The sequence below is a fragment of the Gossypium hirsutum genome, chromosome A03 (assembly GCF_007990345.1).
Source record: "Gossypium hirsutum isolate 1008001.06 chromosome A03, Gossypium_hirsutum_v2.1, whole genome shotgun sequence".
Taxonomy (NCBI): Eukaryota; Viridiplantae; Streptophyta; class Magnoliopsida; order Malvales; family Malvaceae; genus Gossypium; species Gossypium hirsutum.
The window spans coordinates 16426241-16450605 of NC_053426.1; the positions used below are offsets into that span (position 1 = coordinate 16426241).

The 24365-nt window shown below is 34.2% G+C and overlaps 1 protein-coding gene across 1 annotated transcript in view; it reads left to right on the plus strand.

Moving 5' to 3' along the window:
* Positions 1–480: 480 nt before the first annotated feature.
* LOC107886163 (callose synthase 10) overlaps positions 481–24365 on the plus strand; it is a 28547-nt gene continuing 4662 nt past the window's right edge. Inside the window, exons 1-41 of the mRNA XM_016810012.2 lie at positions 481–889; positions 2118–2215; positions 3320–3486; positions 3934–4045; positions 4321–4431; positions 4651–4776; positions 5569–5658; positions 6343–6440; positions 6541–6658; positions 7017–7145; positions 7562–7638; positions 7735–7813; positions 8738–8830; positions 8929–9031; positions 9188–9311; positions 9412–9598; positions 9690–9742; positions 10200–10260; positions 10381–10462; positions 11665–11714; positions 12009–12095; positions 12188–12273; positions 13172–13199; positions 13485–13582; positions 13678–13759; positions 13852–14012; positions 14112–14229; positions 14653–14747; positions 14832–14922; positions 15020–15180; positions 15276–15385; positions 17696–17827; positions 17944–18012; positions 18098–18269; positions 18663–18771; positions 19660–19779; positions 21373–21488; positions 21581–21664; positions 22347–22459; positions 23021–23073; positions 24176–24352. Coding sequence (XP_016665501.1) covers positions 676–889; positions 2118–2215; positions 3320–3486; positions 3934–4045; positions 4321–4431; positions 4651–4776; positions 5569–5658; positions 6343–6440; positions 6541–6658; positions 7017–7145; positions 7562–7638; positions 7735–7813; positions 8738–8830; positions 8929–9031; positions 9188–9311; positions 9412–9598; positions 9690–9742; positions 10200–10260; positions 10381–10462; positions 11665–11714; positions 12009–12095; positions 12188–12273; positions 13172–13199; positions 13485–13582; positions 13678–13759; positions 13852–14012; positions 14112–14229; positions 14653–14747; positions 14832–14922; positions 15020–15180; positions 15276–15385; positions 17696–17827; positions 17944–18012; positions 18098–18269; positions 18663–18771; positions 19660–19779; positions 21373–21488; positions 21581–21664; positions 22347–22459; positions 23021–23073; positions 24176–24352 — 4434 coding nt within the window. The 5' untranslated portion in view covers positions 481–675. The remainder of the gene's footprint in view (positions 890–2117; positions 2216–3319; positions 3487–3933; positions 4046–4320; positions 4432–4650; positions 4777–5568; positions 5659–6342; positions 6441–6540; positions 6659–7016; positions 7146–7561; positions 7639–7734; positions 7814–8737; positions 8831–8928; positions 9032–9187; positions 9312–9411; positions 9599–9689; positions 9743–10199; positions 10261–10380; positions 10463–11664; positions 11715–12008; positions 12096–12187; positions 12274–13171; positions 13200–13484; positions 13583–13677; positions 13760–13851; positions 14013–14111; positions 14230–14652; positions 14748–14831; positions 14923–15019; positions 15181–15275; positions 15386–17695; positions 17828–17943; positions 18013–18097; positions 18270–18662; positions 18772–19659; positions 19780–21372; positions 21489–21580; positions 21665–22346; positions 22460–23020; positions 23074–24175; positions 24353–24365) is intronic.

Consider the following 24365-nt stretch of genomic DNA (forward strand, 5'->3'; position numbering starts at 1 on the left):
AAATTAATTTATAGCCCACTCACTTGTAACTATGGTAGCACCTCAAAATATTTACGAGTCTGTGAACTAGGTTTATTGGGTTGCATTTCATAGTATTGTTACTCTTGATAAAGTATAAAAGATAATATTTCGACTTTGTTTAAAAATGGGTCAATTGCTTGGAGAAGGAGTGCCACTGAATAATTACATATTGGTTAGATATAATATTTTTCTTAAAAAAGCATGGTATGATAAATTCTTAAGGTTTAAGGGTCTACAAGTCTACCTTTCTAAAATAACAAGCGCGTTCCTCTAAACTCGTATCAAAATATTGTTTGCGGAAAATTACAGAAACAAATCTGATCCGTTCATTTCTCTAAGATCAGAGAGTTCGTCAATATTTGATCTGATCAGACGGTTTTAAAACCGAGGGTCTATCAGTAATTCCACCCATCAGCATTTTCTCTTTTGCCTCCGCGTTAACTTTTCATTTTCCTCATTAAACCCCAATTTCAAATCTGCTTTGGGAAGTTCTCGTATATTTCGTTGTAGATCCAACTCACCACCACCGAGTCGTGCTATTCAACTCGTCCAGAGTTGGCGTCTCTTGTTTTTATTTGTTTTGTTTCTCAATTTCATCTCTTTCATGTGAAAGACTAGGTTCTATCTATTGATTGGGTAGATTCTTGAGATTCCATGGCTAGTGTTTTAAAAAACTGGGAGAGACTGGTGCGTGCTACCTTGGAAAGAGAGCAGCTCAGAGATGCTGGTCAAGGTCATGCGAGAAGACCAAGTGGGATCGCCGGTGCTGTTCAACTCCCACCCTCGCTTGGTCGCGCCACTAATATCGACGCCATCCTTCAGGCTGCGGATGAGATTCAAGCGGAGGACCCGCATGTTGCCAGGATACGTACGTTTTTCTCTTCTTCCTCCTATTTTCTTTGTTTTAGTGGTACTTGGTCACGTGATCTGATGGCAATTTATGTTACGGAAGGGGAAATGCCTTGAAAGTGACTTTATAGAGTAAGCTGGTGTTTATGTACGAGGTTGAGTTTGTTTGCTCATATTATTGATTATCAGAGATAAAATAGGTAGGAGTTGAATTCTTCCTTCCTTTCGATTTTGTGCTGAAGGGAGTTTTGAATTTAGACGAACTGGTTCTTGATCTTCTTTAGCTGCTGTGTTGTTCTTGCTTTGTCTGTTCGGTCTATGAAATACTAGTCGGCATAGACTTCCACGTCTAGCTGAACTAACACTATAAGAACTTATTTGATGGATTTATTGCAGGAACAAGAGGTTAACTGTACATGATTGCGTAATTTAAGTTTACAGAAGCAATAACTGTAGTAATATTGAACAAAAATAAGGTATAAGCATGCTTGTAATGGAAACCATTTTATGTCATAGAAATGACTATTGTGGGGCAATGCGATTTGAATTGAATGATCTTTGGGCCTCTTTCAGATTGTACATAAATGTCTGTCTGTGTTATATTTCGTCATGAAGTATATTCAAGGGCTTGTAAATTCCAATATTTGAGGACTTTAGTTAAACCCAAACAGTTTGTTTGAATGATTAAACTGAAAGCATCAGATCCTATTGATTTTAATGTTAGCCAAGTTAGTCAGATAGATATAACATGAGGAAGTTTGAGAGTTTCTATTTACATCTATGAATTTGCTGTTCACTTTGGCAAAAAAATTGGATAATCAACCTGTTTTGGGTTCATTGTTAATGAGAATCTCACTGCAATAACATTGTTGTTCAGTTATAGCCATCGAGTGCAACATGGTTATTATGTTTTCGAATATGTTTCTATGTGAATATGTTGGTGTGCAATATACTAGGAATCCAAATTGCTTTATGACTTTAGACCCACCCAAAGTAAATAAGCATCTTGATAGAGTGGCTAGCTTTTCTCCTTATTGAGGTCGTTTTTTCTTTCTAAAAAGAATTTATTTAATAACTTTCTTTTTATATTTGACCTCCAATGGCCTATTAGATTTGTACATTGACTGGTATATCTATGGTTACTCTAGGCATTTGTGTGTTTTTTTCTTAACCGTTTGTTCCACTTCTGAATACTAATTTGTTTCTGGGTGGTGATATGTTTATTGTTTATATGCTTTCAATTTCAGTTTGTGAGCAGGCATATGGTATGGCCCAAAACTTGGACCCAAATAGTGAAGGTAGAGGTGTCCTTCAGTTCAAGACTGGTTTGATGTCTGTAATTAAGGTACTATTATGTAAGCTTTTGATGTTATCTAGTTTTTTTCATATAGTTTAAATAATGTTTATGCTTATCCTATCTAGATAGCAGTAAATTTACCATGGTCATTGGCCTTCTCTTAGGGTCCAGATCAATGGTATTGTTTTTTGTTGGTATGAGCTATGTTTACCACTTATCTGTTTTAGATCCTACTCATATTACACTGCTGCAATTTGCCAATATATTGATTTCATTGTTGTTTTGGACCCCCACTGACCACTCTAACCTTAGAGGGTGTTTAGGATGATGGAATGTGCTCACCTTCCCAAAAATTTAATTTGTGGGAATCTGATTCCTATATTTGGTTTGCTTAAAAGTGTCCATATTTTTGGGTATGTGCCAATTTTCTCATAAACGTGAGGATGCAATAGCAATTCCTGTAAAGAGTGGTGGGAAAGTAACTTCCAATGCAATTGGAAAGTTAAAATTTTCTTCGATTAATATTTATTTTTTCTAATTCATTTTTTACCCAGGTTTTTTTTCCTAACTACAAAATCATGAAATCAAATTAATTTTAGAATTATTCTAATCACTATCAAATTAACTTTTAATTAATTTGCTTTCTAATTTCATGTATATTAAATATATAGAACTTTTTTGTTGTTTTATCATATATTCTTTAAGATAATTGCTTTCTTTTATTTGTATTTAAGATAAATATTATGTAAAAAGAAGATTTAAACTGACATTTTTGTCAATAATAAATATCATTGGAAAATATAAAACTAATAAAATTTGCATTTTATTTGATAAGGATAGTTTTTGGAAGTTACCATCATATTCTTAGTAAAATATTTGGTGAACCAAATTTGTCAATTCAACTTTTTTAAGATTTACCTATATTTCTATTTCTAATAATCTATGTATATTGATTTCATCTTCCATCGAGTTTTCTGATTATAACAATATGCTTGCATGTTATTCCACAATTTATATTGTTTCATTCTTGATTTGGATTTGATGTTGATTTACTTCATCTGCTGTCTAACAACTACTACTACATGACTGAACCTTGGTGCCTTTCACCTCCAATCATTTTATTCTAAATTCGCCATTTTCTTTGTCCTGCAGCAAAAACTTGCCAAAAGGGATGGTGGCCGAATAGATCGTAATCGTGATATTGAACATTTATGGGAGTTCTATAAGCTCTATAAGAGGCGGCACAAAGTAGATGATATCCAAAGAGAAGAACAAAGATGGCGGGAATCTGGAACCTTCTCTTCTACTAGTTTGGGAGAGTATGGAGACCTGATGCTATTCTATTAGTTTCCTTGTGATTTAATTTGTGTGCTTATGTTTTTGGCAATATTAAGTACTATTCTCAAACCATCTGTCTTGAATTAGAATACGTCGGGGGAATTAATACAATTATTTGATTTTTTATCCTATTTAATGAATGTTCTCTAAGTTTAGTCTAAGCAAACTAGCATCAATTGGAATTTAAACAAGTACAGAGGGAAGGTTTACAAAACTCTGAAGTTGATTATTTAACATTGGAATTTAAATACTTGCATCCTGTTTAAATTTAGTGTAGAAGCTAAGCACCACACTGAAGTTGAATTTAGTTGTAACATTTATCCATTCATTAAATTTTCATCGTGGCCAGTTTTCTACTTCTTTTTGGTTGGCATATTTTCTATTTCATGATTTTATTATTGTTTTTTTTTGTGCCATGAAATCTGTAGTGCTTTAGGAATGAAGAAGGTCCTTGCTACTTTAAGGGCCTTAGTGGAGGTCATGGAGGCACTTAGCAAAGATGCCGATCCGGATGGGGTTGGAAGGCTTATTAAGGATGAGGTACATGTGATTAACACCCACTGAATGTGCTCTTCAGTCAGCGTCTTGGATATTTTCAATATTTATATATTATTCATTTGCATGTTGTACTTCTAGCTTATCAATGAAGTTCCTATGATATTTTCTTTTATAACCTGTTCTCCATGAAACTGTTACTAACAACTTCGATTTTTGCCATTTTATCTCATGTTTTAACTCGTATATGTCTTGAAATAAGGTATATGGTTGATCTTTATTTGGTTGAAAACTATATGATCTTTTATATATTCTTTCAGTTGCGAAGAATTAAAAATGCTGATGCAACTCTATCTGGTGAACTCACGCCCTACAATATTGTCCCTTTAGAAGCACCATCATTCACAAATGCTATTGGACTTTTTCCTGAAGTAAGTCTAAATCTTTAATCAGTCATGCTACAACTTTTACCCACTGGCTGCTAGAACGTCATATTGAATTGGTTACTTAAAAGGCTTATAGTTGCAAACTTGCAGTTGCTTTTGTTGTTTACTGCTTGATCTATTTTTATGCTGAAATCATTATTCGACAGCGTGCTTTGGTTAAAGCTGCGTGGCTCAAAATTTTTTTCTTTATGCTAATATTACCAGGTTAGAGGTGCAATATCTGCAATTAGATACACTGAACATTTTCCCAAGCTTCCTTCAAGTTTTTCGATTTCTGGGCAACGGGATCCTGACATGTTTGATCTTCTGGAGTACGTGTTTGGTTTTCAGGTTTGTGACTGTGTGTACTTAGCACTTTATGTACTTGGATCATATTGATTTGTTGGTTAAATTTGTTATATGTGCAGAATAATTCTTGCCATTTATGTTAGTTTCTTTTCCTTTGGCTCTTTTTGGGATATTATGTATTGTTTTCTGTCATCTTGCATATATGTTAGTATACTTTTCATTGTGAAACCCTCATAAAGCAAGACATAACTTTTTGGGATATGAAATTCTTTATTTGCTGTCATTTGCAACATGTTTCAGAAGCTTTCTTCTAAGACTTATGATTGCTTTTGTGGATTGGCTGGTGGGATGCCTTTTTACATGATTGGTCATTTGCAGTGCTTGGGCTACATGTACATGAAGAGTAGGAAGAAGGCTGATACGATTATCTATCTGATAATTTTATTACTTAATGCAATGATGCTGTGCATTTTTTTACCTATACTACCATATTATCTCCTTTTTAGCATCTAGGTTAAGTGAACTGTTACCTTTATCATTTTTTGTTACACATTTCTACCTATTTTGATTGATTTGAAAAACCATAGTGAAGAACTAGATGCCTGAATCAGCTCTATGCTTTATCATTGGATTGATAGAATCTGATATTAATCTGGTGCATATTTTGTAGAATGTTAATGTATATTGTAATGATTGTTGAAGAATACTTAATTATAACTGATTTGTATTTATGTATGCTGAGTTTAACAAAGTTTCTGATATTTCTTTTTTTCGACCATCAGTCCATTGTCATCTCTCCATTTCTTTGTTAACCAAACCTTTTTCTCCTTTCAGAAAGATAATGTAAGGAACCAGCGTGAGAATGTTGTTCTTACTATAGCAAATGCACAATCTCGACTTGGCATACCTGTTGAAGCTGATCCAGTAAGTTCTTAATAATCCTTTTGACTATTTTATTGGTGCCTTTCCTTTCAAAATAATTTTACAGAGGCTTTTGATTCTTTGTTGTTCTTTTGCTGTTTGTCATTTCTATTTTAGAAAATTGTACACACCAAAATTTTAGTTGCTGGATTATAGGAGGGGAACTCCTTATGTTACTGTCTATGCTCTAAAATACAAAATTCTGTTTACGTGCTATGTAAACTGGAATGCTTAATTTTTAGATATCCTTGAAAACTGAAGCTTAATAGTTTGATGTTGTATGCAAAGGTTTTACTGCTGGCCTAGTTATTGGAGATGGTTTAGGGGTTTAGCTAATTACAAACATGCTAATTTTTATGTATTGCCAAGCTTTCCTTTTAAACCTGGATGGCTAGATTTTTAGGAAATTTCTCATTATTGTTAATTTTTTTAATGAAATTATATAATAGTAAATTTTTTGTGGATTTTAGAAGCCTTAAACTGACCCATATTTAGCACTAAAATAAGGGATTGGATGAAATTGGTTGCGATAGCATGTTAGGTTAGGTGCTTTTCTTTGCAGTTTGCAACTACTAATTTTGTTTGGCGATGTGCTCCTTGTTTATTTTTTCAAGTTAGGCATCCTATATAACTTACAGTTTGCTGATCAAATTCTTTTTTCATTAATTATGTTTCCATTTTTTCTAGAAAATTGATGAGAAAGCAATCAATGAGGTTTTCTTGAAAGTCCTGGATAACTACATCAAATGGTGCAGATTCTTGCGGATACGACTGGTTTGGAATAGGTTACAGCTGCAACCTTGAAGCTGTTCCTTTTCTCTTGTCTTATGCATTGAGGTACTTTTTAATTTGTTACTAGATTGATGCAAATTTTGTTTCCTGCAGTTTGGAAGCAATTAATAAGGATAGGAAACTGTTTTTGGTGTCTTTATACTTTCTCATATGGGGTGAAGCTGCAAATGTCCGTTTTCTGCCTGAGTGTATTTGCTACATATTCCATCATGTGAGTTTGTTCAGCTCTCAGTTGGTGCTACTTAACTACTTTCTATCATGTGGTCTAGAGGTGTCCATGGGCTGGGTTCCAAAAAAATTTTGAAGCACAGACCCATTTTGGGCGTGGCCCATGCTAAAAGCCCATTTCACTATTCAAAAAATAATAAAAAATAAAAAATATATTTTAATTGATATTTTATATACTTTTATAATTAAATTTTAAAAAAATATATTTTTTATTACTTAAATTGAATTTGCGCCAGCCCAAGGTGCGAAAATCCTTGTCCAAGCCTGGACTGGGTGGCTACCAGGCCCTTGGACAGGTCTAATGTGGTTTCATTAATAATGTCTTTATTTTGGTGTTCTAGATGGCAAGGGAATTGGATTCAATAGTGGACCATGGAGAAGCTAATCCTGCTCGAAGCTGTACCACTGAGAGTGGCTCTGTGTCCTTCCTTGAGCAAATCATATGTCCTATATATAATACGATGGCAGAGGTCAGTTCTTTTTGTGCTTTCTATATATCCTCTTTTCTTTAGGGCTCATATTCATGTTAGTGGTGCATATTTGCTAACCTGCTTATGAAAGTTATCTTTAGCATGTCCATTAAGCTTTGACTATGGTCATCAGTTTTTGCTATTCTGTTTGTAGTCGTGTTTTTGTGTGATTTGCACCTTTCATTTTGGAATTAATGCTGTCCCAGTGAGAGGATTATTCTGGGGTTCTTGCTTGCTTGAGAAAAATTAACATCATAAACTCTAACTATAGACTTGATTTTACCATTCATGTTCTCACTTAATGATTCTTGACTCATTGGAGGGCTGTATATCTGATTAGAGTCTTATTTTTTCTTTTAATATGTTTTTTCTATATGTTCTTGGAATTGTCGTTAATATTTATGTTAGCTGTTCAGGAGGCTGCTAGAAACAATAATGGCAAAGCTGCACATTCTTCATGGCGTAATTATGACGATTTCAATGAATACTTTTGGTTTGTTACACTGTCTAAGGATTTTGTTTGGTGAAGTTTGGCACACTGATGTGCAGTTTTTACAATCCTGTTCTCATTTATAATTTATATGTATAGGTCACCTGCTTGCTTTGAATTGAGCTGGCCCATGAGGAGAGAATCCCCATTTCTGTTGTTGCCTAAGAAGGGGAAGAGAGTAAGTTCCACTGATCATTTCTGACCAAAACTATTTTGTTTATTTAAACCTTCTATTTTTCTTTCAATCTTTTGTAAGTCTACCTACTGGAGTCTTAATTTTAAAACTTTGAGGGCAACCGTTGGTGGCAACATAAATTTGCTCCTTTGTTAGTAAAGTCATGGGTTTGAGTCATGGAAACAGCCCTTTGCCTATGGAAACTGTCATGGGAAGTTCCTTTTATGCCTATGGAGCAAAATAAATCATCATACTTGAAGGGGTCATGGATGTGTTATATAGAAACTCTAATCCTATTTCTGATATAAAGGCTTAAAGCTACTTAGTAATATTACATTGGGTACTGTTCTCAAGGGACTATAATGGTAAAATCTGATCTGTGGAGTGTATCCCAATGTAGTAGGAAAGGCATTGTGCATTGTTTGCTATTCTTATGAAGGGTTGAATTTCAGTTCTGAGTTTATATTTTAAGGGAAAGAATTATTAAGTTGTTTATAAAGGGATAAAAATATTTTTGTTTTAATTACCCTGATAATCTTTTGCACGCAACTCTTTTGTGCTCCTGCTGCTGCTTTACTGATGTATGCTGTATCTCTTGATCCTTTACTGTGAATATTGATTTATTAGGAGCCCTCTTTCCTGTTATCATATTTTGGTGCTGAATCGCCTCTTGCAAATAGAATGCGAAGATGGAAAAACTGCTAAAAACCTTTCTTTTCTGATCTTCCTGCAGACCCATCATGTTCCTATTATGTACTGAATCACTATTTCTTATGACCACCCTTTTTCTCCTTACTCTTTTTTGTAAATAAAGTAGGCAATACATCCATATTGGTTATGTAATTTCAACTGCTCCTTTATGACTCTTAACCAATTTTTTTAAACTGATAATTATCCCCTTGTTCTTTTTTCCTATTGATTTCACAGACTGGTAAAAGCACTTTTGTAGAGCATCGGACATTCCTGCACTTGTATCGAAGTTTTCATCGTCTTTGGATCTTTCTGGTTGTAATGTTCCAGGTAGGCCTTTTTGCTTCCATAGAAAAATTCTTATAGATGTTGCATGTAGTCTGTTTATCTTTTGAAGATGATATTAGTTGACTTCCTTTTGTTTGCAGGCATTGGCAATTATAGCATTCAGAAAAGGACGTCTTAATTTAAATACTTTCAAGATATTACTTAGTATCGGACCGACTTTTGCTATTATGAACTTCATAGAGAGTACGTTCTTGGCTTTATTGATATTCATCTGCAGTTATTACTTAAATATTTCTTGTATATTCATGCTTTAGTTTATTTTAATTTGGATTATTGGCAAGACTTGCATATGTCCAGGCTTAACCGTGTTTTCATTTGGTTACTTTTCTGCTTAGTTAGGTTGTTTAGATGTCCTGCTCATGTTTGGGGCTTACGCCACTGCAAGAGGCATGGCCATTTCCAGGCTGGTTATACGATTTTTTTGGTGTGGCTTGACCTCTGTATTTGTGACCTATGTTTATGTGTAAGTTTGTGCTTCTTTTAAATGATTGAAATTATTTTCTTGTTGATAGTCATCTGTTATATGTTCATGCTGATTCACATATATATATACACACATGCAGGAAGGTTTTGGAGGAAATGAATGATCGGAACAACAATTCATTATATTTTCGGATATATATACTTGTCTTGGGTGTTTACGCAGCCTTGCGGTTGATTCTTGGCTTGTTACTGAAGTTTCCTGCATGTCATACCTTGTCTGAAATGTCAGATCAATCATTTTTCCAGTTTTTCAAATGGATTTATCAGGTTTGTTCACTTTTTCTTAATAGTTGAGATGATCAAATGATTTTGGAATGGATCACTTGGTAGTTCATATACGTTAATTTGCACATTTCAGGAGCGTTATTATGTTGGGCGTGGCCTTTATGAAAGGATGACTGACTATTTCAGGTTTTTTTTTTTTGTGTTCTATTGAAATTGGGATTTCATGCTTACTGTGATCATTTGACATTGTTGATTTTATCTATTACATTGTCAAGTGGTTGAGAATACCTTTTATCCTGTTCCTTTTCTTGATTCTTCAGTGGATTTTTTTTTTTTGGGTGTGTTGTGGTACCTCTAAGTCTGTAATGATGTAATTTTTCAGTACTTTGGCTGAAAATGGTGCCATGATTTTGTTTGCCATATACAGTTGGAGTTAACGCTTCATATTGATGATAAAATGCTTGTGGATGTACTTGATAGATTGCTGGTCAACAAATTTTCTTTATCTCTATATTCTTTTTGCATTGTATGTTGATGTCATGTTTATTTGTCTGTCGTTTTATTTTTCTGAAATAATGAAGTTTGCTAATATTTTCTGTGCCTGTGCTATCTATTCCCTTCATTTGGTTCTTTGTTGCTGCAGATATGTCTTATTCTGGTTGGTCATATTTCTCTGTAAATTCACATTTGCGTATTTTCTTCAGGCAAGCCATCAAGTTTCTATTTTACCTTTCACTAGGGTTTTTGTAGTTTATGGTAGACAGCTTTCAAATATGTGGATTTAAATATCTGACACTGACATTTTTTATAATCCTGAATTACAGATAAGACCCCTTGTCTCACCTACGAATACCATTGTGGATCTTCCATCTCTGCGATACTCTTGGCATGATCTTGTCTCGAAGAGTATGTTCATCAACCCTTGTTTTTTGTTTGCTTGGTTTTATAAAGCACCAACTTTAGATTCTATGGAACATATTTCTCCCTTTTCTTGTAGCAGGTAAAAGTTCTGCTATTACAGTGTTAAGAAGATGAAAATTAGAGTTAAATTAAGTGAATAAGGGGTTAAATCCCAATGTTATGGGCTCTTTTTGGCTATTATTAAAATGGATATGTATTTCCCTCAAACATTTAGATTGCACTTTGTTCAGGCTACGCTAAGAAGATAAAATTTCCATTCAATGTGCACGAGTTGCATGTCCTATTGATTCATCTTTTATATAAGCATTTGGAATTAAGCGCTTGTCTTGGTCCATGTTTGTTACATCTGTTGTACATGAGAATGCTTAAGAAAATCTTATTTGGAATTTGGAAGTATGGAGTTGAAGTGTTCGACTTCCCTTTATTACTTCCCAAGATATGCATCAATCATCATAATTGTTCATGTATCTGAGCCTCATATGTGTGTACTCTGATTATCAATTTTATCAAAAAGAAGGTAATGAAGTGGATCGCTATATGCAATCGAGAGATATAGGGTGCCAATGGAAGGAATATATTGAGTCACTGGACAAGTAGCACAAAAATCAGATTTTAAGAAAGGGCCTTTGCCTTTATTTCAATTCCTATTTTTGCCTATGGTTGTGGAACTCGAGTTGCGTACCTTTATTTTGCTGAAACTTTCAACTTGTTTTATTCATGAATAATATACCTCTTAAAGTTTTACAATTTAGGAAATAGAATGGAAACCCTTATTTTTTATTCTGATAAGGAAAACAAGAATATGACAACAAAATATCCTGATTTTACTATGACAGTTTTATTAAATCACTAAGGAAATTCAAGGAAATAAAGATCAGAATAAAATTCAATCAGAACCTGAATCAAATCCCCTATCAGAATTTTATTCTTCATTTGGCAAATATTTCGGTTCTGCTCATGTTGTGTTTTGTCCATCAAGAAGTTTTCTCGTTACATATATTGGTCATATCTTATCTTGTTATGGCCTCATGGTAACATAAATATTATTATATTTTATAGTCTTGGACTGTTAGAATACTGTGAATGTATAAAGCTTTTAATACTACCCACTTATGTTTCATTGAGGTGTCTGTTCTTCAAGTTGAAGTTTGTGTCATTAATCTATTCTTTTTATATTTTTTCTGCAGATAATAATAATGTCTTGACCATCGTTAGTCTGTGGGCTCCTGTTATCGCTGTAAGTACATATCTATTTAAGCATATGTGCTTGGAACTTGTTGGCTTTCTGACTTATTCATTCTCTCTCTCTCTCCGTATATATATGTTTGGACATAGAAAATTGTTAAAAACAATTAGGTCATTGGTTTATCTCAAATGCTCTGGGCTATTGCCTGTGCCTGAGTTTTTTTGCTTGTCCAGTATATTGGCTTTATCCAATTTCAGCTGATTATTGTCAAGAAGCTTAAATATTATGAAAATGTTTTGACATACATTGGTTTAACTTGTACTGTATTCTCTCCCTTTTCTCCAGATTTATCTCATGGACATTCACATATGGTACACTTTACTGTCAGCAATTATTGGTGGTGTCATGGGTGCAAGGGCTCGGTTAGGCGAGGTATTACATTGGTGTTTTCTCTATCCTTGGCGATATTACAGTCTGTGCTCCTTTGTTACGATTCCTACTATTCAATGTTGCTTTTATCACAGATACGCTCAACTGAAATGGTGCATAAACGGTTTGAGAGCTTCCCAGAAGCCTTTGCCAAGAACCTTGTTTCACAACCAACTAAAAGGTAATTGTTTACATCTTGGCAATTTTAAGTATAGGCTTCTGGGCTAAAATGGTGTACCAGATTTGATTACCCTTTTATTAAATTTGGTCATCAATCCGTTTTCTATATTCTGTTTCTTTTTTGTTGTTCATTTGATTTCCTAAAATGTATTTTTTTAAAGATAGATATAGATATTTAATCATAGTTATTTACTTGTGTCAAAGATAAACAGAGATGTATGATCATATTTATTGCAATTTTGTGGACTATGGATAGACTCAATGAAGCAGGCCCCAGATAGCATATTGGCTTGTTAGAATACAGAATGGGGAATAGTTTACTTGTATATTGAATGTTTCTGATTGATCATAATTAGGTCTTTGCTGGCGTTAATTGTTTTTCAGACTATTTTACCTAGTTAATCATCCAAGAAAAATGGACATAAAAGGAAAAGGAATAGAAAAGGGCTAACCTGGATTAATTTTTTTTCCCTCTCTCTCGTCTTAATTTCTGCTCTCTCTGTCTTGCTTGTAACTTGGTCCTTATCTGGCTGGCTGCGAAGTTATTAAAATAGATGCCATTTTCTATCCTTCGAGCCTTTACCTGCTGTTGTTTGGTCTGTCTTTTTATGCAAAGAAAGTAGTTTGATGTTATTAAAATATGGTTTATGTGGCGTATGCTGCATTTGGTCAAGTAACTATTTCTACCAGAATTCTTCCCTCCCCTGTCTAAAAACAAAAGGGAGTAGCATGTAAAACACTCTGCAGTTCTTAAATAACTTCATAACTTGACAACAACAAGAGAATGTTTTCACACTGTTCATAGGTTCAAATATGTTTTCCTTTTTATATAATTTCCCTGTTAATCTCTTTTAATTTCGTTTTTCCTTTTTTTGTTTCCCTTTTTTATGCTCTTGCAGGATGCCATTTGATAGACAAACACCTGAGGTGGGTGATGCCTTTATAATTCTTCACTTCTAATTCTAATTTCTAAAAACTCATTAAGGTGATTGTATCTTTGCAAATCTTTAGTACTGGCAGAATCTTGATTGGTTAAAGAAGTAAATCTTTTAGGCTTAGCTAGGTTGTGTGGGTAGAAAGAAGGAAAGATGGAAAATTGGAAGAAAAGCAAAGCGAAATGTGGAAAGCATGTCTTTCCATCCTGTGGTTGTTAGAGTCGAAGAATGAAAACAAAATGAAATAATTAAAAGTCTGTTTATTTTTCACAAACAGGTTTCTCAGGAAAATAACAAGACATATGCTGCTCTATTTTCACCATTTTGGAATGAGATAATTAAAAGTTTGCGTGAAGAAGACTATATCAGCAACAGGTAAATTATTGAGTTAGACTTTACTGCTTTCATGATGCTAATGTTCATTTTGAGATTGGTACTCACTGGTTGCCCTTAATTTCTTATATTTTAAGGGAGATGGATTTGCTTTTAATTCCCAGCAACAGAGGAAGTCTAAGATTAGTTCAGTGGCCTTTGTTTCTTCTAAGCAGTAAGGTGGGTCCTGTTAAATTGTACTGAAACAAATAATTACTGAAAGACTGATTCTATGCTAATTTCTTTCATGTTCATTGGCAACATCTTTTCAGATCTTATTGGCAGTCGATCTGGCTATTGACTGCAAAGATACACAGGCTGATCTTTGGAATAGGATATGCAAGGATGAATATATGGCATATGCAGTTCAGGAGTGCTACTACAGTATTGAAAAAATTTTACATTCATTGGTGGATGGTGAAGGGAGACTCTGGTATGTAGCAGCTGCATGGTTTATTTTTTGTCATTTTTTCATGGGGTTATCATTAAGAACCTGCCCACAATTACTTGTCCTTTACCTTGTTTATGACAGGGTTGAAAGGATATACCGTGAGATTAATAACAGTATATCAGAGGGTTCACTTGTCATAACCTTGTCTTTGAAGAAGCTTCCTGTGGTTCTTCAAAAGTTGACTGCTTTGCTTGGGCTGGTAATAATAGAAACTCTTTGCATCTTTTAATTGTTTCAATCACTGCTGCTAAATTCATAGTACAAAAACCCTCTTTGTTTCATTTGCTTTTTATTTTTTTATTTCCCTCCTTTTTGTTCTTGTTCCACCCCCCACCATTGCAGTGGTTTATTGGTATGACTCCTTTTTTTCTATTCTATGAGTAAATTTGAAATTTCTTGATATTGCAGTATGATATGTTTGATTGCTCTTTTACTTTTTCATAATTAGGTGTTGAGCATAATAAATTGATTTCAATGTTGGTGTCTCTTCAATTAGAAATTGAGCATAATAAATTAATTTTCAATGTGCCTGGTACTGGTATATAATGAAGTCTGTATAGATGTACATCATACTCTTTTTGTTGCTCGAAATGTGTTCTGATAATAAACTGTTTTTATTTAGCTAAGGAATGAAAAACCTGAAGAGAAAGGTGCTGCAAATGCTGTTTATCAACTGTATGAGGTTGTTACACATGACCTGTTATCACCTGATTTGAGGTAAATTCTAGGACATACATTTTTTAGTGTGCGTTCAATTAAATCTTCCTTTCTGAAACATTTGCTTTTGCTGTGAGACGTCAGGGAGCAGCTTGATACATGGAACATTTTGGCTAGAGCAAGAAATGAAGGTCGTCTGTTTTCGAGAATAGAGTGGCCCAAGGACCCAGAAATTGTATGCATTTGTTGAATTTGATATATACTGCTAATCTCCCCTTTTCTTGTCTTACCCTTGTCTCATCACTTACTGTGTCCAACTTTTTCTCTTACAGAGGGAGCAGGTGAAGCGACTGTATCTTCTTCTGACTGTAAAGGATTCTGCAGCTAACATTCCTAAGAATCTAGAGGCGAGGAGAAGATTGGAATTTTTCACTAATTCATTATTTATGGATATGCCTCCAGCTAAGCCAGTTTGCGAAATGATGCCATTTTGGTATGTAGATACAATATGTCTGAAAATTGACTTAAATTTGATTCTGCAATATTATCGTATATTGAACTAATTATTTATTTATTGTTTGAAAACAGTGTCTTTACCCCGTACTACAGTGAGACTGTACTTTATAGCCCCAAAGAATTGCGTGAGGAAAATGAGGATGGAATATCTACTATTTTCTATCTTCAGAAAATCTTTCCAGGTATATCATTTCATAATTATCTTAAGTGAGGTTATCCTTTCCCGTATCATAATACTGTTGTTTGTCAATGGTTGAATGTTTAATCTAAGTCAGAGTCCTACCTTTCCCATCCCCCTTTTATTATATTTCCAATGAATCTTTAACTGCTGTTCCAGCATCATGATAGAGCATGTTTCTTTTCTATGTCGCCATCTTGTGTTGCTGAAGATTATTTAGATGTTACCTTCCCTATCATGTGACTTGCATTGGTCCTTTGTTAAATACTGAGCTGTTGATTAGTGTTCCAATATTATTGTTATCGACAGACTGCAACAATATGGTTAATTGAGTGTTACCTTTTGAATTTCCGGTACTATGTAGTGTTACCTTTTGAATTTTCGGTACTATGTGATGGTTATCATATTATCGATGTTGAATACCTAAAATTCTTCTTTGTGGTGCTTTCTCGTTGAGTTCTATCTTCGTTGGAATTTGGATTATGGCAGCTTGGGTGGAAAGAATGGAAAGAATGGAAACACTATTTGCTGCTGCTTATTTGGTTATGATTCATGCAAGTAGTACAAACATTCTTGCCTTTGCCTTAAAACCTTATTTGACTTGTTTCCCCAAGTAGAGGAAAGAAAATTGGATGGAAAGGGGATCAAAGTTTTCATTGTGAATGACATTAATTCTCTTGTTCTTTCTTCCTTTTCTAAATATTTTGTACACTAAAAGAGAATGGCTGTGAGAGTGTAGATTCATGTATCCTTTAATTGTGTTTCTTCTCCTTCTCCCGACAATAATACATCATTTTCCTTCCCTTTACCTTACTCTTCTAATCTTATCCAAAAAATATCATAAATCCTATCTGTCCCTTTTAAAGTACCTTGCTCTCCTGTATTCCTTCCCATATATGAATATAGCTTCTTAACTTCTGGTTATATAAGTCGGAAATTATACATGCTCAAGGCATTTTGGTAAAAATTGTGCTGTTACTATTCTTATTGTTACATTTTGGTAAAATCATGCTGTAGATTCGTGTATCCTTTAATTTCATTTCCTCTCCTCCAACAGACAATAAAGCATCATTTTCCTTCCCTTTACCTTAATCTTCTTACCTTGTCCAATCAAATTAACGTACATCCTTTCCATCCCTTTAAAGTACATTTCCTGTATTTCTTTCTATGTATGATGAATTCTGGTTTTAAGTTGGAAAGTATTACATGCTGAAGGCATTTTAATGAAATCATGCTGTTAACATTCTTATTGTTGATTCTGGTTAGTTGCTTGACGCCAGGCGTGTCAACCTTTATCTCTTAAATATAATGTGTTTCTAATAAAGGCAGAGGTCTTTATTTGCATCCAAGCAGCATATGTGTTGTTACCTACTCTTAACTGTTGAATTGTTTTCGAACTCTTTCTCCAATTCCCGGTCAAGTTTTGTAGCATGCCAGGTTGGATGGAATTATTTGCAAGCAGACAATAAAGCATAATTTTCCTTATCTTTACCTTACTCTTCTTACCTTATCCAATCAAATTATCGTACATCCTTTCCATCCATTTAAAGTACATTTCCTGTATTTCTTTCTTTGTATGATGAATTCTGGTTATAAGTTGGAAAGTATTACATGCTGAAGGCATTTTGATAAAATCATGCTGTTATCATTCTTATTGTCAATTCTGGTTAGTTGCTTGATGCAAGGCGTGTCAAGCTTTATCTCTTAAATGTAATGTGTTGCTAATAAACGCAAAGGTCTTTATTTGCATCCAAGCAGCATGTGTTGTTACCTACTCTTAACTGCTGAATTGTTTTCAAACTCTTTCTCCAATTCCTGGTCAAGTTTTGTAGCATGCCAGGTTGGATGGAATTATTTGCAAGCATTTCTTTTTGTATATATTCTAAAGAGAGAATTGATATTAATTGCAATCATTTTTGTATGGTGAATTTGTTCGTTTAAGACAGATAATTCTCTGCACTTTGAATTGGGGTTTGCTGAAATGTTACTTGTTTTGTAATAAATTTGATAGAAAGCAGTAACAAAGAAAATAATTAAAACTTGAGTTTCCTAGCACTGTCGTGCAATTTATGGTTGGATTTGAGAAGTAAATAAGTTCCTGATTGACAACACAGGTAGGGGAGTGGGAGCAGAAATAAATAGCATTTGGTGCCTACCTCTGACATGCCCCATTGTCATCCCTATTGTTTTTAGTTTAGTTATATTCGTGGACTTATGAAATTTTCTTGCTTCGCATCCTTTGCCTGTTGTTGAGGGCTTATTTTATATTGGGTTATATCTCTATGTGATAAAGTCCCTGTTCTTCTGACTTTAGATGAATGGGAGAATTATTTAGAGCGGATTAATGAAGGAAAGTCTACCGGGAATGTAGAAGCTCAACGAAGTAATAATGATTTGGAGCTTCGATTTTGGGCATCTTATCGAGGGCAGACTCTAGCCAGGACTGGTTAGCCAGTATTTCTTTCTTATGGAATACCTGATATATCTAGTCCAGTATTATGTGAAATGCCGAAAGGCTGTTTATTCTTTCAATATGATCTCTCTTATAATCTTGAAATGCAGTTCGTGGTATGATGTATTATAGAAGGGCATTAATGCTACAAAGTTTTCTAGAAAGGAGATCTTTGGGAGGTATTCACTTCAAACCTTATGCAATGACCTGTACTGTTAAGGATAAGCCATTGATATGCTCATACCATATTTTCTTGTTTAACAGTGGACGCATATTCTCAAAGTGACTACCTGACAACTGAAGGCTTTGAATTGTCTCGTGAAGCTCGAGCACAAGCAGATATAAAGTTTACTTATGTTGTTTCATGTCAAATTTATGGTCAACAGAAGCAGAATAAGAAACCTGAAGCTGTTGATATTGCTCTTTTGCTACAGAGGTATCGTTTACCTTTTATTAATTGAAGACAGATAATAGCACCTAATTGACCTTAATTTATAGTTGATTTGGGGGGGCCACTGAGCTGCAAGATTCAGTTGCGAAGTAGTAAAGCATGTTTGGTTGGTCAAAAACTTGGATGCTAGGTGTCTGGCTTGCTTGTCGTTCAGATACTTTAATGCCATTCCTTACAGTTGCAGATCCCTTGTTGTTAGCATTACGATAATATCATTTCATAAAGGCTTTACTATTTTCATTCTGTTTGCTTCTGTATAATTTACTCATGATCTTTGATTAATTGCACCCTGTGGCTTTTATGATATTGGTATGATCCTTGATTTATTGTACCATGTTATGGCTTTAATGACAATGGTATTTTGTTTGTTTTTTCTAGGAATGAAGCCCTTCGAGTTGCATTCATACATGCTGAGGAGGTTGGAGCAGACGGGAAAAGGCAATTTTATTCAAAGCTTGTCAAAGCTGATATAAATGGAAAAGATCAGGTTCAGCATTGATTTTTCTTGTCTTGTATTTATTAAAAATCTTTTATTGGCATGGGTTGATGGTTGCACAGAGTTTTTCTAAGTAAAAAAACAAGTAGTGAGCTAATAACTAGATTGAATATGTATTTTTATTTTGGTGGGGGTAGGCAGAGCATTCCAACGTGCAACATCTTTATTATGGTTTGATGTCCTTTACTACTGATGTGCATTTCCATTCATTCTTTTCACATTAGTTGAATTAAAATAAAGATCCTTATTCAAAATCAAATTTCAAGTGATGGTGGAAAGATAGTAAACAAGTTGCAAGTGCAACAGTGTTCTTTTCTTAATGTTTTCAAAATAGTCATTTGTTGGAATGAGAGCTTGCTTCATTGTGTTCGCTTTGCAAGTACGTTTATGCTTTGTCATTCTTGGCCTTGAAGTCAGTGAGCTATTTCGTCACTTAGATTTGATATGATATGCGCATGCTAAAATTTGACTTTGTTTCAACTTTTTAGGTTGTACTTTGATATATCATTGCAATTATTGGACTATAATATGTTGTGGGAATAATAAACTTTGATTACAATATATATTGTTGAACTGCTTCAGTGGCAGAGCTGAATAATTATCTTCTTTTCTGTATAGATTATGTTTTTTTTTTTACCCTACCAGTCACTGTAGGTTGTTTTACAAGGCCTTTATAGTGCCTTTCTTAGGTGTGTGGTGGATATACTTTCTTGGATTTAATGACTCCTGCCCTTTTATTGCCATAAATTTGCTTGCTGGATAGCTTTTTATATTTAATTTTTTTGTTAAATATACAATTTTTAATGGTTCTGTTTTCTCCTATAATGTTGTAGAAGAGATTTGTTGTTAAAATTTTCTATGCCTTTTTCCTTTTTTCAGGAAGTCTATTCAATTAAACTTCCTGGAGATCCTAAGCTTGGAGAAGGGAAACCTGAAAACCAGAACCATGCTATTATCTTCACACGAGGGGAAGCTATTCAAACTATTGACATGAATCAGGTAATTTAGTATTCTGTGCATTGTTCTGAGTCCTTGTAGTTTTTGTCATTAAAAAAAAATTGAACTTAATATTCGTAATTGAGTGTCAATTAGGAAGCTGGTAAATGCTTCTTTCAGTCTTAACCTTTTGGCTTTTACCGTGATTTTAGTAAAAAGAAAAGAGGTTCATATAGTTTTGTCAGCACTAGTTGTCTAGTTCCACGTCTCTACATATTTTTTATATGATAATAGATTTCAAGAAAAGAAGAAATGAATGGGGCCAGATCTTTTGTTGCCGAGTACTCAAGGCCTGCTGACTTGGATATTTTATCTGTTGGCTTGATAAGTTCTTTGGTTAATTGATTAGTATGCATTATTGTTGGATTTGTCTCACTTTATTTTCTGTTATTTTGGTTTCTTCACTGTTGTTAGTACTCACTACTCTGTGATGAGTGATTGACTAGGAATGCTGGATTCTACCATGAAACTGGTGCTGGGACTAGACCTGTGACCTGTGCATGGGCTGGGCAGCCCCACCCGGTAGGCCTGGCCTGTCTTGGGCTGGGCTTGGACAAGGTTTATGTCTTGGCCTAGCCTGGCTCGAATTTAATTTAAATAATATTTAAAAAAATTAAACTTAATTTTAAAATATTAGTCTAAAAAATATTTTTAATATTTTATTTTTTTAACAGTGAACTGGCCTTTTTGGCCGGGCTGGGCTGAAAATGACCCTGGGCTTACTTTTTGGACTTGGGCCACACTCTGGCCCAGCCCATGGACAGGTCTACTTAAAAAAAAAGATGTAAAAATCTTCATTCTATTTGTGGTGCTTGTAATCATATATTTCTATGGCTGCTTTGATTATGGTTGCTTCAAATGTGGTTCTATTTTCTGCATATTATGGTAGCTTTGATTTCCATGGCTCACTGGTTTCAAGATCTTGTTCTATTTTCATGCTTGTTTATGTTTCCTGGAATCTGTGCAGATAAGCTGCTTGTTATTATTAAGGGAAAGCTGTGAGAAGTTCTAGCATGAGCTTTTTAAAATAAGCTTTCTATCAGTTCCAACTAGACAAAATGTTACTCAATTACACAAATTATTATAACTTATAAAAGTTGTGTAATTATACAATTACACATAACAGTACCCAATTACACAAGAATTACTTATTACATAACTTATTACAACTTTCATAATATTTTGGGTAATAGTTTTTGTAACATTGGGGCTAATGGAAAGCTCATATTAAGGGGCTCTTTTTAGAAATTTCCGAAGGCTGTAACAGAGTTAACACATCATTAACATTTCTGCTTTTTGTTGGATGTCTAGCATTTCAAATAACCATGTTATAGTTTCATTTAATGTTTCTCTGTGTGTTCTAGTCTTTCTTATTAGGTGCTGTCTTTACTTTCTCCACAGATGCCTTGTAATACTTGCCTTTCATGTTGGTTTTTCTTTTTCCTTTTTTTTTTTTTGCAAGGTTAAAGATTGTGGCAATGTAGTATGATTTGTAGTGAAGATTATAAATAATGCCCATAATGCATACAATTACATATTTAAAGATTATAAATAATGCCTTGTAATACTTGCCTTTCATGTTGTCTTGTTGTGTAGGACAACTACCTTGAGGAGGCAATGAAAATGAGAAATCTTCTTGAGGAGTTTCGAGAAAATCATGGAATTCGACCTCCAACTATTCTTGGTGTTAGAGAGCATGTTTTTACCGGAAGGTTTTGTTTCCTTTTAACTGAAATATTCATTCCTATAAATTTATCTCTTTCTTTATCTCCCTAAGACGTACGATGTGGATATATACATGCAGTGTTTCATCTCTAGCGTGGTTCATGTCTAATCAGGAGACTAGTTTTGTCACTTTGGGCCAGCGTGTGTTAGCAAATCCTCTCAAGTGAGTGTATCTACTGTAAAAGGCTATTCCTGATTATATGAATAAAGTTATCATGTGTATCATTTCCCAAAACACTTGAATTTATCGGCAGCAGGTCCTGTTAAGCTAGCATTTGAGTCCTCAAGGGACTTTTCTTTGTATTCTATGATCAATGAAACACCTTTGCTAGCCAGGATTTAGTGTGAATGTTTTATGTCTTTTCCACTGTCTTCTTCCCAGCCACTGGCCTATATTGGACAGTTCTGTCACATGATTGCAATTGTAAAATCCTTTTTTTTATTACGACAGTGGATGAATTCTTGTATGACACTGGGAAGCTTAAAAGAATAGCTGTCAGTGTCTAGTGTTGCTCATTTAATTTTTTTTGAAATTCAGGAAGTATACTCATTGCCACCTTGATGTCATGAAAACATGTCTTGCACATATTGAACTGTCTTCATGGTGTTTATTTTTCAAGGAAAAGTGTTTTTACACTCCTTTACATTATTACTTTCAATTTTTCATGTATGATTGCTTAGTTTAGTGCTTGGGAACTGTAGTTTTTGTTGATTTCTTGAGTTTTCCTCTGAAGCATTAAGATAGGGTTTCTAGCTTGTTTTTCAATCTGCACTTAATATGTTGTTCTTTGAAGGGGCTTTTTCGGTTCATTACTTATGTCCATTTTCATGTGGGGAAAATGCAGAGTTCGTATGCATTATGGGCATCCTGATGTATTTGATCGGATCTTTCATATAACTAGAGGAGGGATTAGTAAGGCATCTCGTGTTATCAATATTAGTGAAGACATATATGCAGGTAAGCTTGGATGATGAGAATTTTTTTTTGTTTCCATTTTTAAAGTGCATTAGAATTCTCAACTCAACTACTTGAGCTACTTTCTTTTCTTCATTTCTTTGCATTTACTTTTGAAGGCCAAGGATACCTTGTACACAAGTGTATCCAAAAGTCAACCCCTAAAACCATCTGATAAACGCATAGGGGAACTGGAGAAGATTTCATTCTTATTTTCCCTGGTTTTAATTTTATTTTTCCTTAATCTTTTGTAGTTTACAACTTTCCCGTGCTTGTTTTACTATAATAAAAAAAACATTGCAATTACGTTCTCTTTTTTCAGAACTTCCTTGCTAGGTATTTGGGATTAAACCACTTAACTGGAGTCATGCTAGTCACTTTAGCAAAACACACACTGGTGCCACCAAGTATGAACTGAAAGTTCTTAAACTGCAATCCTTGGGAGATTGTCAGAGTGAAAATTTTACCATGAAGCAATACGAACAGAAAAAAAGGAGCCTACTATTGTTGCTTAAAGCTTATTTTCAGCTAATTTAATGATATACCTAAATAAAATTTTTACAGGGTTCAACTCTACTTTGAGGCAAGGTAACATCACCCATCATGAATACATTCAGGTTTGTTCTTTCTTTTTTGGCTTTTTTCTTCTTTTTTTCCCCCAAGGGAGACTGGCACATAAGAATTTGTCTTTTGATTTTCTTTGCTCTCATGAAAGCTCAAGCTTGAGCTCAATTCAAAATTCACTGCTCAAAATTTGGCTTGAGTTCAAATGAGTACTAAGTTTTCAAGCTCATGCTTGGTTCGATTTCAAACTAAAGTTCAAACTTGTTTTGTGTACAATCTTTATTTAAATGATGAAATTTTGAGAGTTCAGTTTTCTTAAATCACTTCCATTTCACAGGAAAGCAAAGAAAATCAAAAGATTGTGTAGAAACAAACAGGCATGAGAAATTTGTTATTTGGATTACTGGAAATAAATGTTTTCATAAATATAATAAACGCCTAAAAAATCATTATAGAGACGTAGGAATTATGCCCAAACATCAAAATTTTCTGCAACTTGTTATCTAGTCTCTGAATGATATGGTTTTATTTTTTATTTTTAAATTTAACAATAATCACTTAAAGGAGTGGAAAAGCACAATTGCAAAATATTGAATTTATTTATTTGAAAAGATACTGACCTGAAAAGTATGTCTCGGTTAAAGTTGAGGATAATTGGCAATTATAGTGGGTGACACATTCACAACGAAAAAGGCCTGATGAAGGTGATTTTGGGAGAAAGAAACCAGCCTTGGGGAAGAAGTGACATGGCTTAGAAATGAGATGTGATTTTGAGAGCATGAAGAAAGCTTTTGGTGAGGAAGCTCAAGGGGAGTAGAAGAGTGTCTGTAGAAGGAAACCAGGAGAAAAATAATAGGCTCGGGTTTTGAGTATATTATATTAAGGATAAAATGGTAACTTAACTTTGATATATTAGATATATTATAAATAACAAACTTGATTAGGCTTGGCGCTACTTGAAATTGGATTATGGTACTCAAGGTCGGCTCGCTTGGTAACTTGAGCTGCTTGAGCTCAGCTCAAATATGACCGAGTTGAATTCAGATCTTTTTGGAGTTGAACTCGAATAGCTTGCAAATATAGGTGTCTCATTTACGCCCATATCTTGGACCCATCTATACCTATTTTCTTGAGTTCTCTTTTCTAATAATGCAGGTTGGAAAGGGAAGAGATGTTGGATTGAACCAGATTGCTTTATTTGAGGGGAAAGTTGCTGGGGGAAATGGGGAGCAAGTCCTAAGTAGGGATGTATACAGACTTGGACAACTTTTTGATTTCTTTAGAATGTTATCTTTCTTCTTCACGACCGTCGGTTATTATGTCTGCACAATGGTATTATCTCTAT